Source organism: Rhinolophus hipposideros, assembly GCF_964194185.1.
Source record: "Rhinolophus hipposideros genome assembly, chromosome: 5".
NCBI lineage: Eukaryota > Metazoa > Chordata > Mammalia > Chiroptera > Rhinolophidae > Rhinolophus > Rhinolophus hipposideros.
The window spans coordinates 60,871,088-60,886,474 of record NC_138051.1 but is presented as its reverse complement, the minus strand read 5'-3'; the positions used below and the strand labels follow the sequence as shown (position 1 = coordinate 60,886,474).

The window sequence follows — 15,387 nt, the reverse complement described above, 5'->3', positions numbered from 1 at the left end:
ACAGATTTCCACTCTGACTCTGTAGATTATGCTGATTTTTAGTCTACATGATCTTAAGGAATATGATTTTGGAGTATGACTCAATCAATCAAAACTAATTGTAATAGAGAAATCACATATACTTGGGGAGAGTGTTGTCAATTGCAAGCATCTACAATTTTATGACATAGGAATCTCAATGGTTTCCTCTCCTTTGATTTGCATGGGTAACACAGTATATGACTTTTTCCTTCCATTGTTTAGATAACTCTTGAGGTTTGTTGCTTTTCCACATTTAATTGAAAGTGTTTTATATCTGTTGCACATGTTTAAACTTCTAGGCCATGTTTTATAAAGATATCCAAAGAGACCCATAAGAGTGTAAATTAAAGATTTACCAACTTTGTATTTATATATGGGCTTCTATATAAATAGATGCCATGTTATCAAAGTAGAATAATGGTGAGAAGAAATATCATCTCTCCCTTCTGCCGCATGGTGAGATCACATAAATTTATGTTATAGAAAAATATACGTGGCCAGAAAGAAAACCATTTTACCCTTTTAACCAGTGATATCCCAATTCTAACTATTTATTTAAAGAAAACTCAGGTTCTTTCCTACTTCAGTCAAGGTAACTGTGTTTTTAAGAATTCAGGAAAATGCTTTCCAAGGTCCTTTTATCCTTTGTGTTTGCTATTGATTTTTGCTTATTTATAGAATCATAGGGGCCTTGGGAGATAAATATTATATGCCTTCCCCAGGCAAAACTATATTTAAGTCATCCTCAAAAGATAACTTACTCCTTTCTAGACTGTGTTAAGAGATAAAAGCATCTTTAGGACATCATTACAATAGATCATTTACTTGGGAAGTTTCGCCTAATATCTAACCTAACATCTTTCTCTTCTGGTCTTATTCAGAAATATAAGAATTCAAAACATATCTTTTTATGAGTTTATAAAGAAGGTTTTGCTATATAGCTTTTCCCCTCAGGGTTGAATAAATATTGATATTAGTATTTATGATACTGGCGTGTCAAAAATAATCAGCCCCCTTTCCCTTTAGTGCTTTAGAGAAATGAAGAAAAAAGGGAACAAAAGCAGGTTATGACTTACTGCTTTGAAGCTCTCAGGATGCTAACAATGGTTCTGGTACCTTAGATGTAGATGGATTTGTTTCCTTAAGACTGTGGAAACAATTTTGAATTTATTTTGAATTGCTTATTTTTAGGTGCATTTTGACCAATTTAAAGAAGCATTAATACTTATCTTGTCTAGAAGTCTATCCAACGAGGAACACTTTCAGGAACCAGGTAAGGACACTCACTTGTCTTCTCTACCTTCCCCTATAAAAGTTGTGCAGGGAAGAATTTGGGGACCTTGAAGCATGTCTGTGAAAGACTTGGGGCATCTGCCTTTCATGGACTGAGCAGTTATTTTCAGTGACTTGTCTTTTGATATTATCATAAAAGCCCTGCAGCTGTTGAACACTAAAATGAGACTTCCCTCCGACAACAGCGAATTATGGAAGAAATAATTGGATTGTTCCTAGGCAATATGTCAGGTGGTATGGCAATAACTCACTCCTGAAATGAGCAGAGTGAAGCTGAATGATACTTCCTTCATTCTTATTTCCTGTGTACATTGAAGGATATGAATTGGGAATTTTGCCTGAAAAAAGAAGGGTGGCTTATCTAGAGATAATTTTATTTAGTCCTGTTGAGTGGATAACCCTCTGCTGTAGACATTATCACATTATAATTGTTTATCTCCCCCTCTCAAGTGATAGGTCCTTGAGGACCAGCTGGTTCATGTCTTTTTGTATTTCCAGGGCCTAGTAGAATGCTTAACACATAGTAAGTATTCGGTGAATGTTATGACTTTCATATACTTTATTGATTTTAGTTAAAGGCACTATAGATTATAAAATGCATCACTATTTTTATATATCTCTAAGAAGAAAAATTGTTGCCAGTTATAATAGTAAAATACCATTGATTGTAAGACACATCCTAATTTCAGTGTTCAAATCTAGGGGTGAGTGTGTGTGTGTGTGTGTGTGTGTGTGTGTGTGAGAATTGATGAAATATGATACTTGATGAAATATGGTAAATATTTAAGGGGAAGTCTAAAGAGTGTTGACATTTGTATTATAATACAGCCCAGTTTTATCAAATCAGTGGTCATTGGGCTGGGGTTAGGGGTTGACTGTAAAGAGGCATGAGGAGATTTTGGGAGTGATGAAACTTAAATGTCTTGATTGTGGTGGCAGTTACAGATTTCATGAGTTTTTCCAACCCATAAAATTGTGCACTAAAAGGGTGAAATATACTCTATATAAATTATACCTTAATGAACCTGACTTAAAAAAAAAACACACATAAAAAATATAGTGCAGTTTCTGAGACTGAAGAAAATCACTACCATTTTGTTGCAACAAGGAGTCATTCAGTGTGACCTATTTAGATGAAGCACAGATGGGAACTCATTTCTTATCCTCACTAGTGATCCAGTTCTTCGTCGCACCTTCTGAAATGCTCCAGATTTGTGTCATGTGTGTGAACACTGTGTTCAGCACTGTTTTGGATTCCGGATTGAGTCTCCTCTTTTTTTGCATATGGTGACCACCCTTAAGAAGGTTCTTGTCAACTCCAAGACTTGCCAGGGCCCTCTGGAAGCCGATAATGAGCCTGGGAAGAAGGTTATTGCCTCCTCAAGATTTTCTAGTCTAACAGTAAAATTTCTGTAGGTGACCTCTGCTGGAACGTGGAATTTTGTTCTTAAGGGGTCTCACATTTTATTGATATTTTTCCTTGTGGAAGGTTGTTTGCCATCTTAATAACAATAGTGCAAGAGCTAGGGACCCTGAATAGAACTATGGTGACGTTACCATAACATTTTAGTTAATATGAGCATAGGTCCCAAACATAAGTTCCGTGTTCTTCTGTAGGCTGATAATGTGCTTTTGTGCAGGTTTGGAGGGCGCAGCCCTGCCACTAGGTAGTCCACATAACCCTTCTGCTGCCCTTTCTTCAAATCCTGCACCGTCATGGGCCAGAAAATTGTCATAATAAAGATATTTATGGTGACTACACATGTGAAGAGTGAGCCCTAGATTTGTGCAGTGTGGGGACATAAATAATGGGACGAGGGCATAGACAATGGCTGGCTGAGCTTGGTAACAGCTAGGAGGTAACATTTATGATTCTGGCTCCAGATGGTGTTTCAGAGTCACGTGTGTGCCTTGCTGCTGTACAGGCCGAAACCATAATTTGGATAAGTCTTCCAGGACAACACACAGAAGGGACTTTTATAGTTTCTCTGTGTGTTCCATCCTTTGCATAGGCTGGAGCAAACCTTTGTTATAGAGCTGCTCCAAATCCATGTGACGAAGCAGCAACATACTTATCGAGAGCATTTCATCTAGCCTTTTTGTCACTTCCCTGATGTTTGGTCTGGCAGGATAAAATCTAGGATTGAGTCTGTGCCTTAAGCGTATTTTATCTCACAGGAGGCAGTGAGTCAGCGGTCCCTCCCACATTCCCAGCTTTGTTCCCGAGCATCTCTGCTTTTTCTATCTTTTGCCCATCTCTGTCTGGCCCTTCCAGTTGTGTCTGGGGATCACACAGTTCTTTCTACTCAAATGTTCTCCCACCTACTCTAAAATGTGACGCCACCCCCACAGGCTGATTGGCGTGGCTCATGAGAGACAGACAGAAGGGTCAGGATTCAAATGCAGCATATCAAGAGGCCACCCGAGTTCACCCCCTCCTTCCACTTTATGAAAATAACTATCCTTTACGGCATAGACCATATCGTTGTCGGGCTACAGAGAATGCTGCCATTTTAACCATGAGCAAATTGAGGCCTCAAGAGGGTCAGACCTTACTTGACGTCTCACAGATAGTGGCAGAGAGGATGCTGACGCTGTATCGCCAAGGGATGTAACTCCAGGAGCCTGTAGTTTAAGGATGTCAGCCCTCAGATGGAGAGCTGGGGCCACCCCGGTCCTCATCAGTGCAGGCTGGCCAGAAAGATTCTGACAAGTGGCCAGAGGCAACTGGAAGGAGTGAATAAGAGCAAGTTCCACCTGATCGTTAGTGACAGGGAAGCCTGTGTCCTCAGCATTTGGCTGTTCGGTACTCAATTTATCTTCTACCATAAGGGCCAGGCCTGTGGTATTTGTGTCTTGACTTTTGAAATCAATGGTCCTACTGGACTTTGAGAGAAAAGATTATCCTTAAACTATGAAAGGTGACTGAAAACATAGGAAGGCCATAGTGCATAGCCTTAGAAACGGAATGGATCCTGAGGTGATATTTTATAACATCTAAGATTTTCATACATTAAAAATTCCAGATACTATACAAGACCATAATATAGAAAAGCCAGCTTGATATGGCGGAAAGAGCCTTGAGCCAGGAGTTATGAAATACTGTCTCTGCCCTTCTCATTGGGTGGCCTTATATGTCACAACCTCTGTGGCCTTTGTTTACCCTGTATGTAAAGGTGGTTGCACAGGAAAATACCTAAAATCCACTCAGCTCAAAGATTTGATTGTGTTGTGTCCTAATATTGAAATGACATTATCTACTTTTATGAAAAAACTTAGCTTTCTGTTTCCGTAAGATTTTTACCTAACATAAATTGACACTGTAAAGTTTTGCTTCCTAAGGACAAATGCCCAGTATATGACATGCTGTCATATTCTCCTAATAAAAGGCAGTTATGTGTAAATAATACATAAACAAAGTTATAATAGGATTTGAGAGGAGATGGAATTAACACATTATTTCTGTAGTCTTGGTTTCCACCATTTATACCTTCTCTGAGGTACAGTTTCTTTATTTTTAAAATTGGAGGGTATGGACTAGACTATTTTCAGCATCTTTTTGACTCTAATATTTATGATTGTAAATCTTAGCAGAGAGTGTTTTCTTTAAAAAGCAAAAATAACAACAATGACAATAACAACAATATAATGAGAAATACTGAGATTCAGATAAGGGTAGAAACATGGATTTGGGTTGTAGGGAATCTTTTGTCAATTCTAAACTGATTAACATTGCCATTGGCCTAACTCCCTCATATCTACATGTACAATTTAGTTTTTAAATTACTTTCTTGGAATAAGTGAAGAATGACAACTTAATTATTAGTCATTTATTCAATTTGCTATGGCCTTGGATTGTGAAATTTTTGTACGTAATAGAAATGGTGGCCCAAGCTCTAAGCTACATGGCATCAGCATGCTGTCTGAATCTGTTCTCCAGAGATTTTGTCCTCATTTGATGCACCTTGCATTAAATTTCTACTCTATAGTTGCATAACACAGGTAGCCCTTTCTTTCCCTGTTATGGTTTGTTTATCTGGTGAGGGAGAACTAGGGTTTGGAAAAGCTAAATCATTAGGAAGATCAGTTTTGGTGGTTTTGGTGCAGATGATTGGTTTCTGTTAATTTGTTTGTTTGTAATAAGCATTCCTAACTCCAGGAACCACCCTAATTTTGATTATTTTCCTGATGTTTTGAAGAAGCTATAAGTACCTATAATAAACAGCACCTTTTCATTCACTCAGCAAATGTGCATTGAAGTGGGTCTGAGGGCGTCTGGCTAGGTCTTGAATTGCGGTGATGGAAGATTTCTGTTTGTAGCTGTATTCAGAAGCTGTGGGCCAGGCACTCCTGTTTTTAGGAGATATTATACACAGATGGCCCAACAGGTGTGTTCTGTTGTCCTCTCTTTGGTTGAGTAAGATAAGTAAGAACTTAGTCTCCTTTTCCCTTCGTAGCTATGAGATGTTGACAGTGAGGACCAGAACATTTCTCCCTAAATTAAAAGCATAATAAAACCACCACCACTATCACCACCACCAACAAAAGCAGGTGTGGGGAGTCAGTTCATGAAGTCAAGAGGAATTGGGAACGCTCACACCCACTGGTGGTCAGGTAAAAAGATAGGACTTCCCTGGAATGATATACAACAATAGGCACCAAAAACTCTAAAAATACCTTTGGCTAATCCGGGTTACCCTCAGATCTTATGCTATAGAAATAATTATGGATGTTCACAAAGATGTGTGTATATGGATAGTCATTTAAAACTGAAATATATATATATGTGTACACATATATATACGTACATATACATATGTATATAAAGCATAAATATTTGACAATGTATTAGGCAAATTATGATGTATCTTTGTAATCAAAGATTAAGCAGTTATGAAACTGTGCTATAGAAGAATACTTATTGTTAGGAAGATTTTACTAAGGGTAAAAAGGCAATTTTAACAAAAATATGTGTATGTGCAAAAAATATAGTCATATTATTTAAAATTAAATAAATAGGGCTGGTGAGAATTTTTATAATGTGAAACAGTTTACTTGGGAGTTCTGCTGATGTTGTAAGTTTATTTCAACTTCAGTGTATGAGAACGTTTCCAAATGGGGGATGAAAAGATGATGGTTTACTACAGGGAGTCTTAGAGAATTGGTGTGTCCCTCTCACATCAGCCCCTTGCTGAAGAGAAAAGAGATAATAAGGAAAAGAAAATGAGGGCAAGAATGAGATGGAGGCAACTCTAGTTTCTGAAATGATGGACTGGAAAATGCCATTATGCTTTTGCCACAGTATGCTTTTACCTACTGCAAAAAATGAGGTCGAGGAAATTTGCTTTGGAATTATGCAAAGCAAAAGACTTTGAGACTTTTTTTGGGGACTATGAGACTCTCCCTGACTCTGCTCCCCTGGGGCCCCACGTGGGTGCCTCTCACTGGTGAGCTGGCTCCTCCCAGGAGAAGGCTGGAGAAATAATCATATCATCATTATCAACTCAAACTTTTTCCTCTTGATTGATCTTCAACTGCTTTAGGGCTTAGACCTATCAGTCCTGGGGGTTGCCTTCCACCACACCCTAGTGGGGTGATAACCTCCCTCCCAGGCAAGGCTGTTTTGAGCTACCCTTATTACCTTTGTGTCGGAGCTGTGTTCCAGCAAGATGCATCATTCAGACTGGTAGGAGCTGATGTGGAGACTCCAAAAATTTTGTCATTGCATCCAGGGACAACCTGAAAACTCCAACTGGACACGTGCATCAAGAGAGGAGTAGTTGGGTAGCACTGTGACATGGGCCCTGAAGCAGCTGCCTTGGGAGAGCTGTGTGCACACATGCATGGGGCGATGGCCCACCTGCCAACACATCCCGCAGAGGCAGGGAGCTTACTGGGAGGCAGAAGGAATGGCATGCTGGAGGGCTTTCCTGATGTCTGTTGTTGTTCATTCTCATGGCCTCTCTTCTCCCCTCCCTTCCTTGGGACATCCCCCTCCTCACCCCTTTGTTTCACCACTCCAACTCACCTCTACCCTCCTCTCCTCCTTGCCCCCTGCCCTCCCCCCAGCACAAGCCTCTAGGTCTCTGACCATCTTCTGTCCCTACCCCCTTCTCTCTTGGTCTCAGTCTCTCTCTTTGTCTCCCCTTTGATTCTTTCTCTCCCTTTTCTCTTTTGTAGTATCAGGTGTGGGTTTGCACTTTCACAGTGTAATGCCGGTGAAACGGTGCAGGTTGGAGCAGACGAGAGGGCGGGGGGGATGGTGGGCTGGTGGTGTTCACTTACTGCATGGCTTCCTTTCCCCAGGGAAGCTTCTGGGCTGCTTGTCCTGAGGTTTGCATGAGCTTCATTTTAGACTCCGTCTTATTTTCACATAGATTTCATGAATCCTGTGAGCTTGGCAGAAATGTAGTTTGGAAAGCCTTGGATTGGCAGTACCCTTGTTCTGAGGTCCTTGGGAAGGAGGTGCTGTCCAGGGAATGATTTCCTGGGCTGACTAAATGGGGCAGGAGAGGAAGCAGAAAGCAGGGCTCTGCATGAGTGATCCCAAAATAAAAATACCAGAATAAAAGCAGGGCTTTCTTTTTCATCCTAGAGATATCCTCAGGTCACTTTTAGGAACAGGGAAATTTGATTTAAAAAATGATAAAATATTCCTCTTATCTCACAACAGGTACAACATAATGCTTTGCCTATGGCAGGCATTCAGTAAATATGAGTAAAATGAATCGGTGCAATACTGGGGTGCCTCTTTAAAATTCTCCTTTAACTTCCCATGTATGTGCCGTGGATGCCACTTCCTTCCAGTTCGTAAGCTTGTGTTTTTGCAAAGAAAGCGTTGATCGAGTAGTGTAGGCTTTCTGGTAACTATTTCAGCTTCCTCTTGGGTCTTCATTGCTTTGTCTTTGGCCATCAGGAGAGCACAACCTTCCAAGTGGGAATCTCTTTCACACTAGTGGCTAAGGTCAGTTCCAGAAAGTACTGCTCAGTTAGAGTTAGGGAAGGGAAGGGAGTTGGGAGAGCGATGGGATGGGTGCGTGTCAGTTGTTTTCCCCGTCAGCAGCTGGCTTATCCCCTGAGTGGTCATTCTCACTTGACAGTGTATTTCAATTTTCCTTTTATTATAAGTGCAAAACCTTCCGATCACAAGGCAGACATGTGTACAGTGATTCCTTCTGATTCTGGAAGGTGAACATTATTACAGAAGGAGTTCCTCTTGGGACAGATGAGATATGGAGTAAAGAATGTGGTGCCTGAGTATCCAGATTTTGTTTAATTTCTAAGGCCAGAAGGAATGGTTTTTCTGTTTTTTTTATCTTTTGAACTCTGATTAGATTTTTCTTTTTTTGCCCACCTGCTCTGCACAGACTGTTAGTTGCTTCTGTATTACTCCAGCAGTCTTTAGGAAATTGAACAAACCAAGTATTTGGTTTATGGAATAAAGCCTAGATCATCCAAACTAGGTCAGATAGGACTGACTCAAAGTCACCTTACTATTCATAATAAGATCTCCAGGGATGGGGTCCAAGACATTTCTCGGCAGGAGTCTTGTCTGTTTTCCTTCAAACCCCAATTTTTATTTTTATGTAGTGATGACAAATAGGAGAAATGGAAAATGGGAAAGAAGGGAAAATGACCCAGAAGATTGACAATCCAGGTAGAATCATAAATATATATTCAAGGAAAGCACAGCAGTGCTTTATATTTTGTTTCACGGGCATTTCATCTCTGTCCTTGGAGCTCATGATTGCAGCAGTTACTTACGCTATAGGAAGCTGTATTATTTATGTAAATTATTTTATTTCTTTAAGATTTTCATTAAAATATAGCTAACATACGATATTATATTAGTTTCAGGTGTACACCATAATTATTCAACATTTATATACCTAAAGAAGTGATCACCATGATAAGTCCAGCAACCATCTGACACCGTACTATGCTATCACAATATTATTGACTATATTCCCTATGCTGTGCGTTATATCCCTGTGATTTATTTGTTTTATACCTGGAAATTTGGACCTCTCTTACTCTTTCACCTCCCCTCCCCTTTTTGAATTGTTCTCTTTTATTTCTTAATAAATCAAAGGACTCTATATTATCTGGCATAGATAAAATTGTTCCAGTATGAAACCCTGAAATATATAAGTTACATCTGGATGAACTCATAAAGTAAATAAACTTTGCCCCAGGCTGCGGTTTTGCAAATCTTGTTGGGCATGGTAGGGAAAGGGGTAAGGCATTCTTTAATCTGGGTGTATAAGAGTGTCTTAAAATCCCCACGGAGACCTCCTGCTTGGTGGACTGCTGCTGTAGATTTCTAAAGGCCTGGCTGAGATTGATAAGGAGAATCGTAGAGTTTTCAGATACATAACACAACTATGGCTGTTGACCATGTATGTTTTCTCTGGACCTCCTTTTGCTGTCTTTTCCCCCCCCTTCTCATCATGCAAGTACAATGATGCTGATACTCTAAATAGGAGAGGGATATATGAGTGTGTAAGTCAAAGAAGTACTTATTTTTAATTGGTGTGATTAATCTAATTCTTTATTGCTTTCATGGATGGTTTGGGAAATTCAGTATGATGAAACCTTATTTACCCCATTTATCCTGTGTGTGTGTTTAGTGTCTCTGTTCCAAAAAGATGATGCAGTTTAATCAGTTTCTCTAGAAATTGACTTTGTCACATATGTACATTCTGTAAAAGATGTTAAAGTTTGCTCAAAATTACTTATGATAATAAAATAAGTAAAGGTTTTTTAAAGTTCCTGGCAATGCAAAAATAAGTAAGTAAATAAATCAACCAAAACCCCATAGGGTTCCTAATGGTTCACAATCTATTACCTTCCGTTGCTTAGAAAAAGAGCTATTTCAAATCTACCACTGTTCCCTACACAGCATGGGGTATTTAGCGGTAAATAGCTAGAGAACCATTTCATCCACAGGTGGGTTTAGGATTAAATCACAGTGGGGTTTTTTAAATGGTTACTTTGTTCCGCTACTTTTTTTTTTTTCCTTGAAAAAGTGCAGCATGCATTAAGAGCTCCTCTGCCACTTCCATCTCCAAACCAAGACTGAGTTCTCACTCTGGGAAAATCCCATGTTCCATTTTCTGATGTTACAGGTTTTCCTTTTAATCTTTTCCAAGCCCCCATCATCACTAATGGTGTATCTCATTGTCTGCCAGTAAAATTTAAGAATATGTCATAAATTAAGGATGGTTCTGCATTGCCTCTTGTCTGACTAGCATCTGTGAGTGTCAGCTGCCAACAAGTAGCTCGGGTGTCTGGGCCGCTCCTGAATACTCACAAGCTGACACACTCTCTTCTGATAAAAGGTACTTTCCAATGTGCATGTGATTTTCAATATAAATTTTGTATACTTAAATGCTTCCTGTAAGAGAATCACTCGACCTAATACAATGACTTGGCTGGGACTTTAAAAAAACTGGATATAGATATCGCTAGACATTAGAGAGCAAGCATAAATACTTCACTCTGAACTTTGCTGAGCATTTTCAGGATGCTTCTGACCACATCGGTGAAATCTGAGCTTATACCAGAGGAAGGGCAGTGGGGGGGAGGGTGGCAGAGTTAGTCAAATACGGTCACCCCTCCTCCCAGAGAAACTATAAAGTAATGGCTAACCTCTAACATGGTTTCATTGATGACAAAGGAAAGGTTTGTTCTTTTAGTTCTACACCCTCATTTTGCTGGTATGTGTATATATCTCATCTAAAAATCGACATGACTGAGTTCAGACATATCTTGTTAGGCTGTCCTGTTCAAACAGAACACATATGTTCTCCAGAGAGATACTATATCTGTGTGGAGGATAAGAATCAAAGCATTGCCAGTCTTTTGTAGCTTAATGAAATATTTTATTCTCCTAATTCTGTACAAGATACTTAAAAAAATATCTGTATCTAAGATGATATTTATTCTCCTTATTCTGTGCAAGTTACTAAAAAACGCATCTCAGATTGACATTCGCTTAGAGTGAAGTATTTATTTTATTGCTTTAAAGCTATCCATTGTAGGAAAGGGGAGTGTGTAGTGGTGGTGGTGATCGTGGTGGTGGTGGAAACCTTGGTGGCGTTGGTGGTGGTGGTGACTGTTGAACCTGCGACATGTTATGTCAGAATGCTGAAGTCCTTCTTTAAGGTCAAGAGATGACTCTCTCCTTCTGCACAATTCTTTTTATTTTTTGCCACACTGAAGCTGATGAAGAAGAAAACATAATATACCATATCTATTAATGCAGTTTCACATTTGCTATTTTATTCCACAGCTTTTAATTTTATAATGAGCTCTGATGCCAGGTTGCATATAAGCGATGAGTTGTCATTAATTGATTAGGATCCACTGTGTCAGTTTCTTTGTTCTGCCCTCCTGATTGTCTGATAGATCAGAAAGTGGGGTGGTTAACAAAGGAGTCACTGAGGTACGCGAGGGGTGTGTTTTAGACTAATCGGTGTGAGTACTGAATTTACAGTGCTGATGCGGTGTTTGTTTTATCATGATGTTCCAAGCCTTCCTCCAACGTGTCTCTCCATTAGTATGATCGTCCCTCTCCCTTTATTTACCTTTCTCTGCAAAACACCAGCTTAATAAACAGAAGAGTACATATGACCCCTCGCTTTGTCTGTATTTTTAAGTCCGATCCCTCCCTGCCGGCATTGTATCTGTCCCATCACGTACAGAGATATATACTCGGGGTGCTGTAAATCATTCCGAATTAGAAAGAAGCTGTGCTCTGCATCTGACCTGGTGGCTCACATACGCCCACCCCAACTGGCAAATGGTGGTGGTTTATTTTGGGACCGGTATAAGAGGCTGCATCTGACGGCTGTGCATGTCAGCTAAGGGCCGAGACTGTAATGTAATGTGGCCTCAACTCTTTTCTCCTTGCCCAGACTGCTCACTAGAAGCTCAGCCCAAATATGTTAGAGGTGGGAAGCGTTATGGACGAAGGTCCTTACCTGAGTTTCAAGAATCCGTGGAGGAGTTTGCAGAGGTGACAGTGATTGAGCCACTAGATGAAGAAGCACGGCCTTCACACATCCCGACGGGTGACCGCAGCGAGGTAAGGAATCAGAAAGGCACATCTATCTGGACCGCAGGATACCAGCATCTCTGCGGTGCAGAAAAGAGAACTGAGGGGGGTTTATGGCTTTTCTCAGTTGCCCACTACTTGCTGATCTTATTACTTGCTTTTTGGATACATATAGCTACTTTTTTTTTTAATTATTTGAATGTTTTGATCTTTGTTTCAACTTTGGGAGAGCTGACATTTCTGTGTATGATTTATGCTTATATGTTTTTGGATTCAGTTATTTTCAGATTATCTGCGGTCTGCCACTTCTAGCTCTTCTTAGAAATAGATCTCTCCTCGACGGCCCTGTCATTTTTAGTTGTGTAAAAAGCTAACCAACCCTACCTTCAAACTATAAAACAGCATCCATGACAGGTAGAAAATGAAAGTAGTGTATTTAGGTATTTTGAGAGTCGGCATCCTAACTTTTGCAGTGGGGTAAAGCAGCTTTAAACCTTAGTTCTTGTTGTAGTACTCAGCAGTTGCCACAATTCTTCTTACTGGTTCTGTGGCACCTAGGCACGTCGGGCTCTCTAGCAGAGATTCACCTCTCTCATCTCCCTTCTTTTCATTTTACACGTTGTCGTAATGTACAATAAAGGAGAAGCAGTAACATTTTCTTTACTCTTTCTTTACAACTCATTTACCAGCATGCCACTTATAGAACATGATTGATAATGCCATGCTGAGTAAGCTGTAAATATTTCTTACACATCCCAGTTCAGCATAGTATACTTCAGATACTTACATAAGCTAGAAAAGAGGGCCTCAACTTTCTTAAAGTAATCTGTAGATGGTAGGTTGGATCTAGAGCCGTAGATTGGAGGTGGCCTGCGCACGCATGTATGTGTGTTCATTGCTCTCTGACATAGACGTTCCGCTTACTGAAATCTACAGGAAGCTTGCTCCAATAATATCCCCAGAAATCAGACATCTGGCACCCTCAACTTTCCATAAAACCCCCCAAATTCAAAGGTAACTGGAAAGAGCCCAAGATCAGAGCATAAATGAAACTGGTCATAAGTACTACAATTTAGAAGACACAAGACTGATCTGCTGATCAGAAGAACTTTGCACCATTTTTTAAAAAACACTGTACCTGTCCTCACACCAGAAGTGAAGGAGCAGTGGCAGAAATATGAGCCTGAAGAGAGGAAGAAAAGCAACTAGAGAAGAGAGAGAAACCACAAAAATGGTGTAAGAGTAGTATGGCTAAGAAGTGAGAGCTGAAAAGAGACAACAAGAAGTGAGAAGGAAAACACTGCCTAGAACGCCATAGCACTGGGGCTAGTCGGTCTGAGGCAAAGGCTACTTCCCATCTTAGTTCAGCCAGTTTCAGACCCTTTCTTGGATCCCTTTGAGAGTTTAGATAGGGCCCTTTCCTCAGTAAAACACATACATGCCCATGCATAAAAATTTTACATATACAATTTCAAGGAGTCAACTATTTGCATACTTTGGTTATTGTAGTGTTCATAATATTTATCTTGCTCTAAGGAAAGGTATAATTTTATTACATAAAGTCTATTTTATAACCCTGAATAGTGTGGAATGTATCTGAGACATTTCTCTGTGAAGGACAAAAAAAGGTTAAAACATGTCTCAATACTCTCAGAAGTAAGCTTTTGTTATTTGAGGTACAACTTTTAAGTCTGGTATCTACCTTCTCCAACTATTTTTAGTACCCGAGTCATTATATGGTCCTAAGAAATTAAATGATGACTTAATTTTGGATGAGATAGTTTCTAGTTACCACCTGGGGATACTCGGAAAGTTCTTGGGCGGAGCTAGTTTTGTTGCTGGCAGTATACTTCTTATACCTTGTTTTATCTTATCTACTGACTTCCAGTGAAGATTTACAGTAAAAAAGTGAGACTTTGTTTTCATGTGTAAATGAAAATAAGAGTTGAAGTCTGAGTCTGGGCAAAATCTTGCTGTTTGTGTCTTAGCAAAAGAGTATGTTGGGAGAATCATTTTCACCCCTGATGTACTTGAGTTTTCCTAACACCCCTGAAACCTCTCAGGTGTGACCTTTTGGCGCTAACTATAGATGCTTTTGTGTTCTACTACCCACCATTAGTAGAACAGCTAATAGAGGTGTGGAGAGGGTCATTTCTCTCTGTCTGTTCCCCACAAGGATTTTTCTGATTCAATGATAATAGTCTGTTATATCCCACCCCAAACAGCCTACAGGAGTACCGAGTACCACCATTTACTCTGTTTTTTTAAATTGCTGAATGTGTGACTCAAACCAAATCTTATCCAGCTGCTCCTTGCTTAAAAATTGTTTCATGAACTGAATTGACCTGTCCGTTTTCAAATCGGGTCACTAATTTAAAATACTAATAGCTCCACGTGTGATGTTTTTGATGTTCCCGTTGGCAGTAAGAAGGGCCAATCCCAGCTTTGTGCTGTAACTGTGATCGTAGGTCATACTCATGGATACGTATGGTCTGGTGACATAGTTTCATCAATATGTCAGTCTTACTGCATGCTGTTGTGTCAAGATAGCAGTCCTGATCAGTTTCCATAGTAACCTCCGGAAGTTGGGGCCAACCTCCTTTAGTTGGCCAACAGAAGAAGTTCGTGCTCCAGGCAGCATGGGCTTATATGCTAGAAATACACTTATCCCTTCTATGGAAGCTGTTTAGGGCTCCTCAGAGTGCGGGGTAATTTCCCCGATTCTAGGGTATCCCCCAAATGGGGACTGGGGGGAGGAAAAAATTCTCAGTGACCCATGGGGTTTATTTATTATTAACCTTTAAAGAGTTCAGAATCTGTCAGGAGTTCTTTATTGTACTGTTGGCTACCTTTTCTCCTTTTTGGTTGCCTAAGGCCCTTTTGTCTGCTGCCCTTGCGTGTTAAGAATTTATTTCTTGGGTGTGTTAGTTACCAGTGGTTCATAATTCATCTCATTGCCACTGGGCAGTATTGAAGGAGGAAGAGGAGCTGGGCCTCTCCCCGGTGTGAATATT

General features: G+C 40.0%; 1 protein-coding gene across 8 annotated transcripts in view; it reads left to right on the top strand.

The window, feature by feature from the left end:
- The window catches only part of NIN (ninein), a 92,446-nt gene that overhangs the window by 18,924 nt on the left and 58,135 nt on the right, over positions 1-15,387 (top strand). For all 8 annotated transcript variants that reach the window (XR_013993279.1, XR_013993280.1, XM_081047319.1 and 5 more), the window contains 2 exons: positions 1,213-1,294; positions 12,234-12,403. Coding sequence is in view for 6 of the 8 variants with exons in the window: in XM_081047319.1 (XP_080903445.1) it covers positions 1,213-1,294; positions 12,234-12,403 (252 nt within the window). In the remaining 2 variants the exon portion in view is untranslated. The remainder of the gene's footprint in view (positions 1-1,212; positions 1,295-12,233; positions 12,404-15,387) is intronic.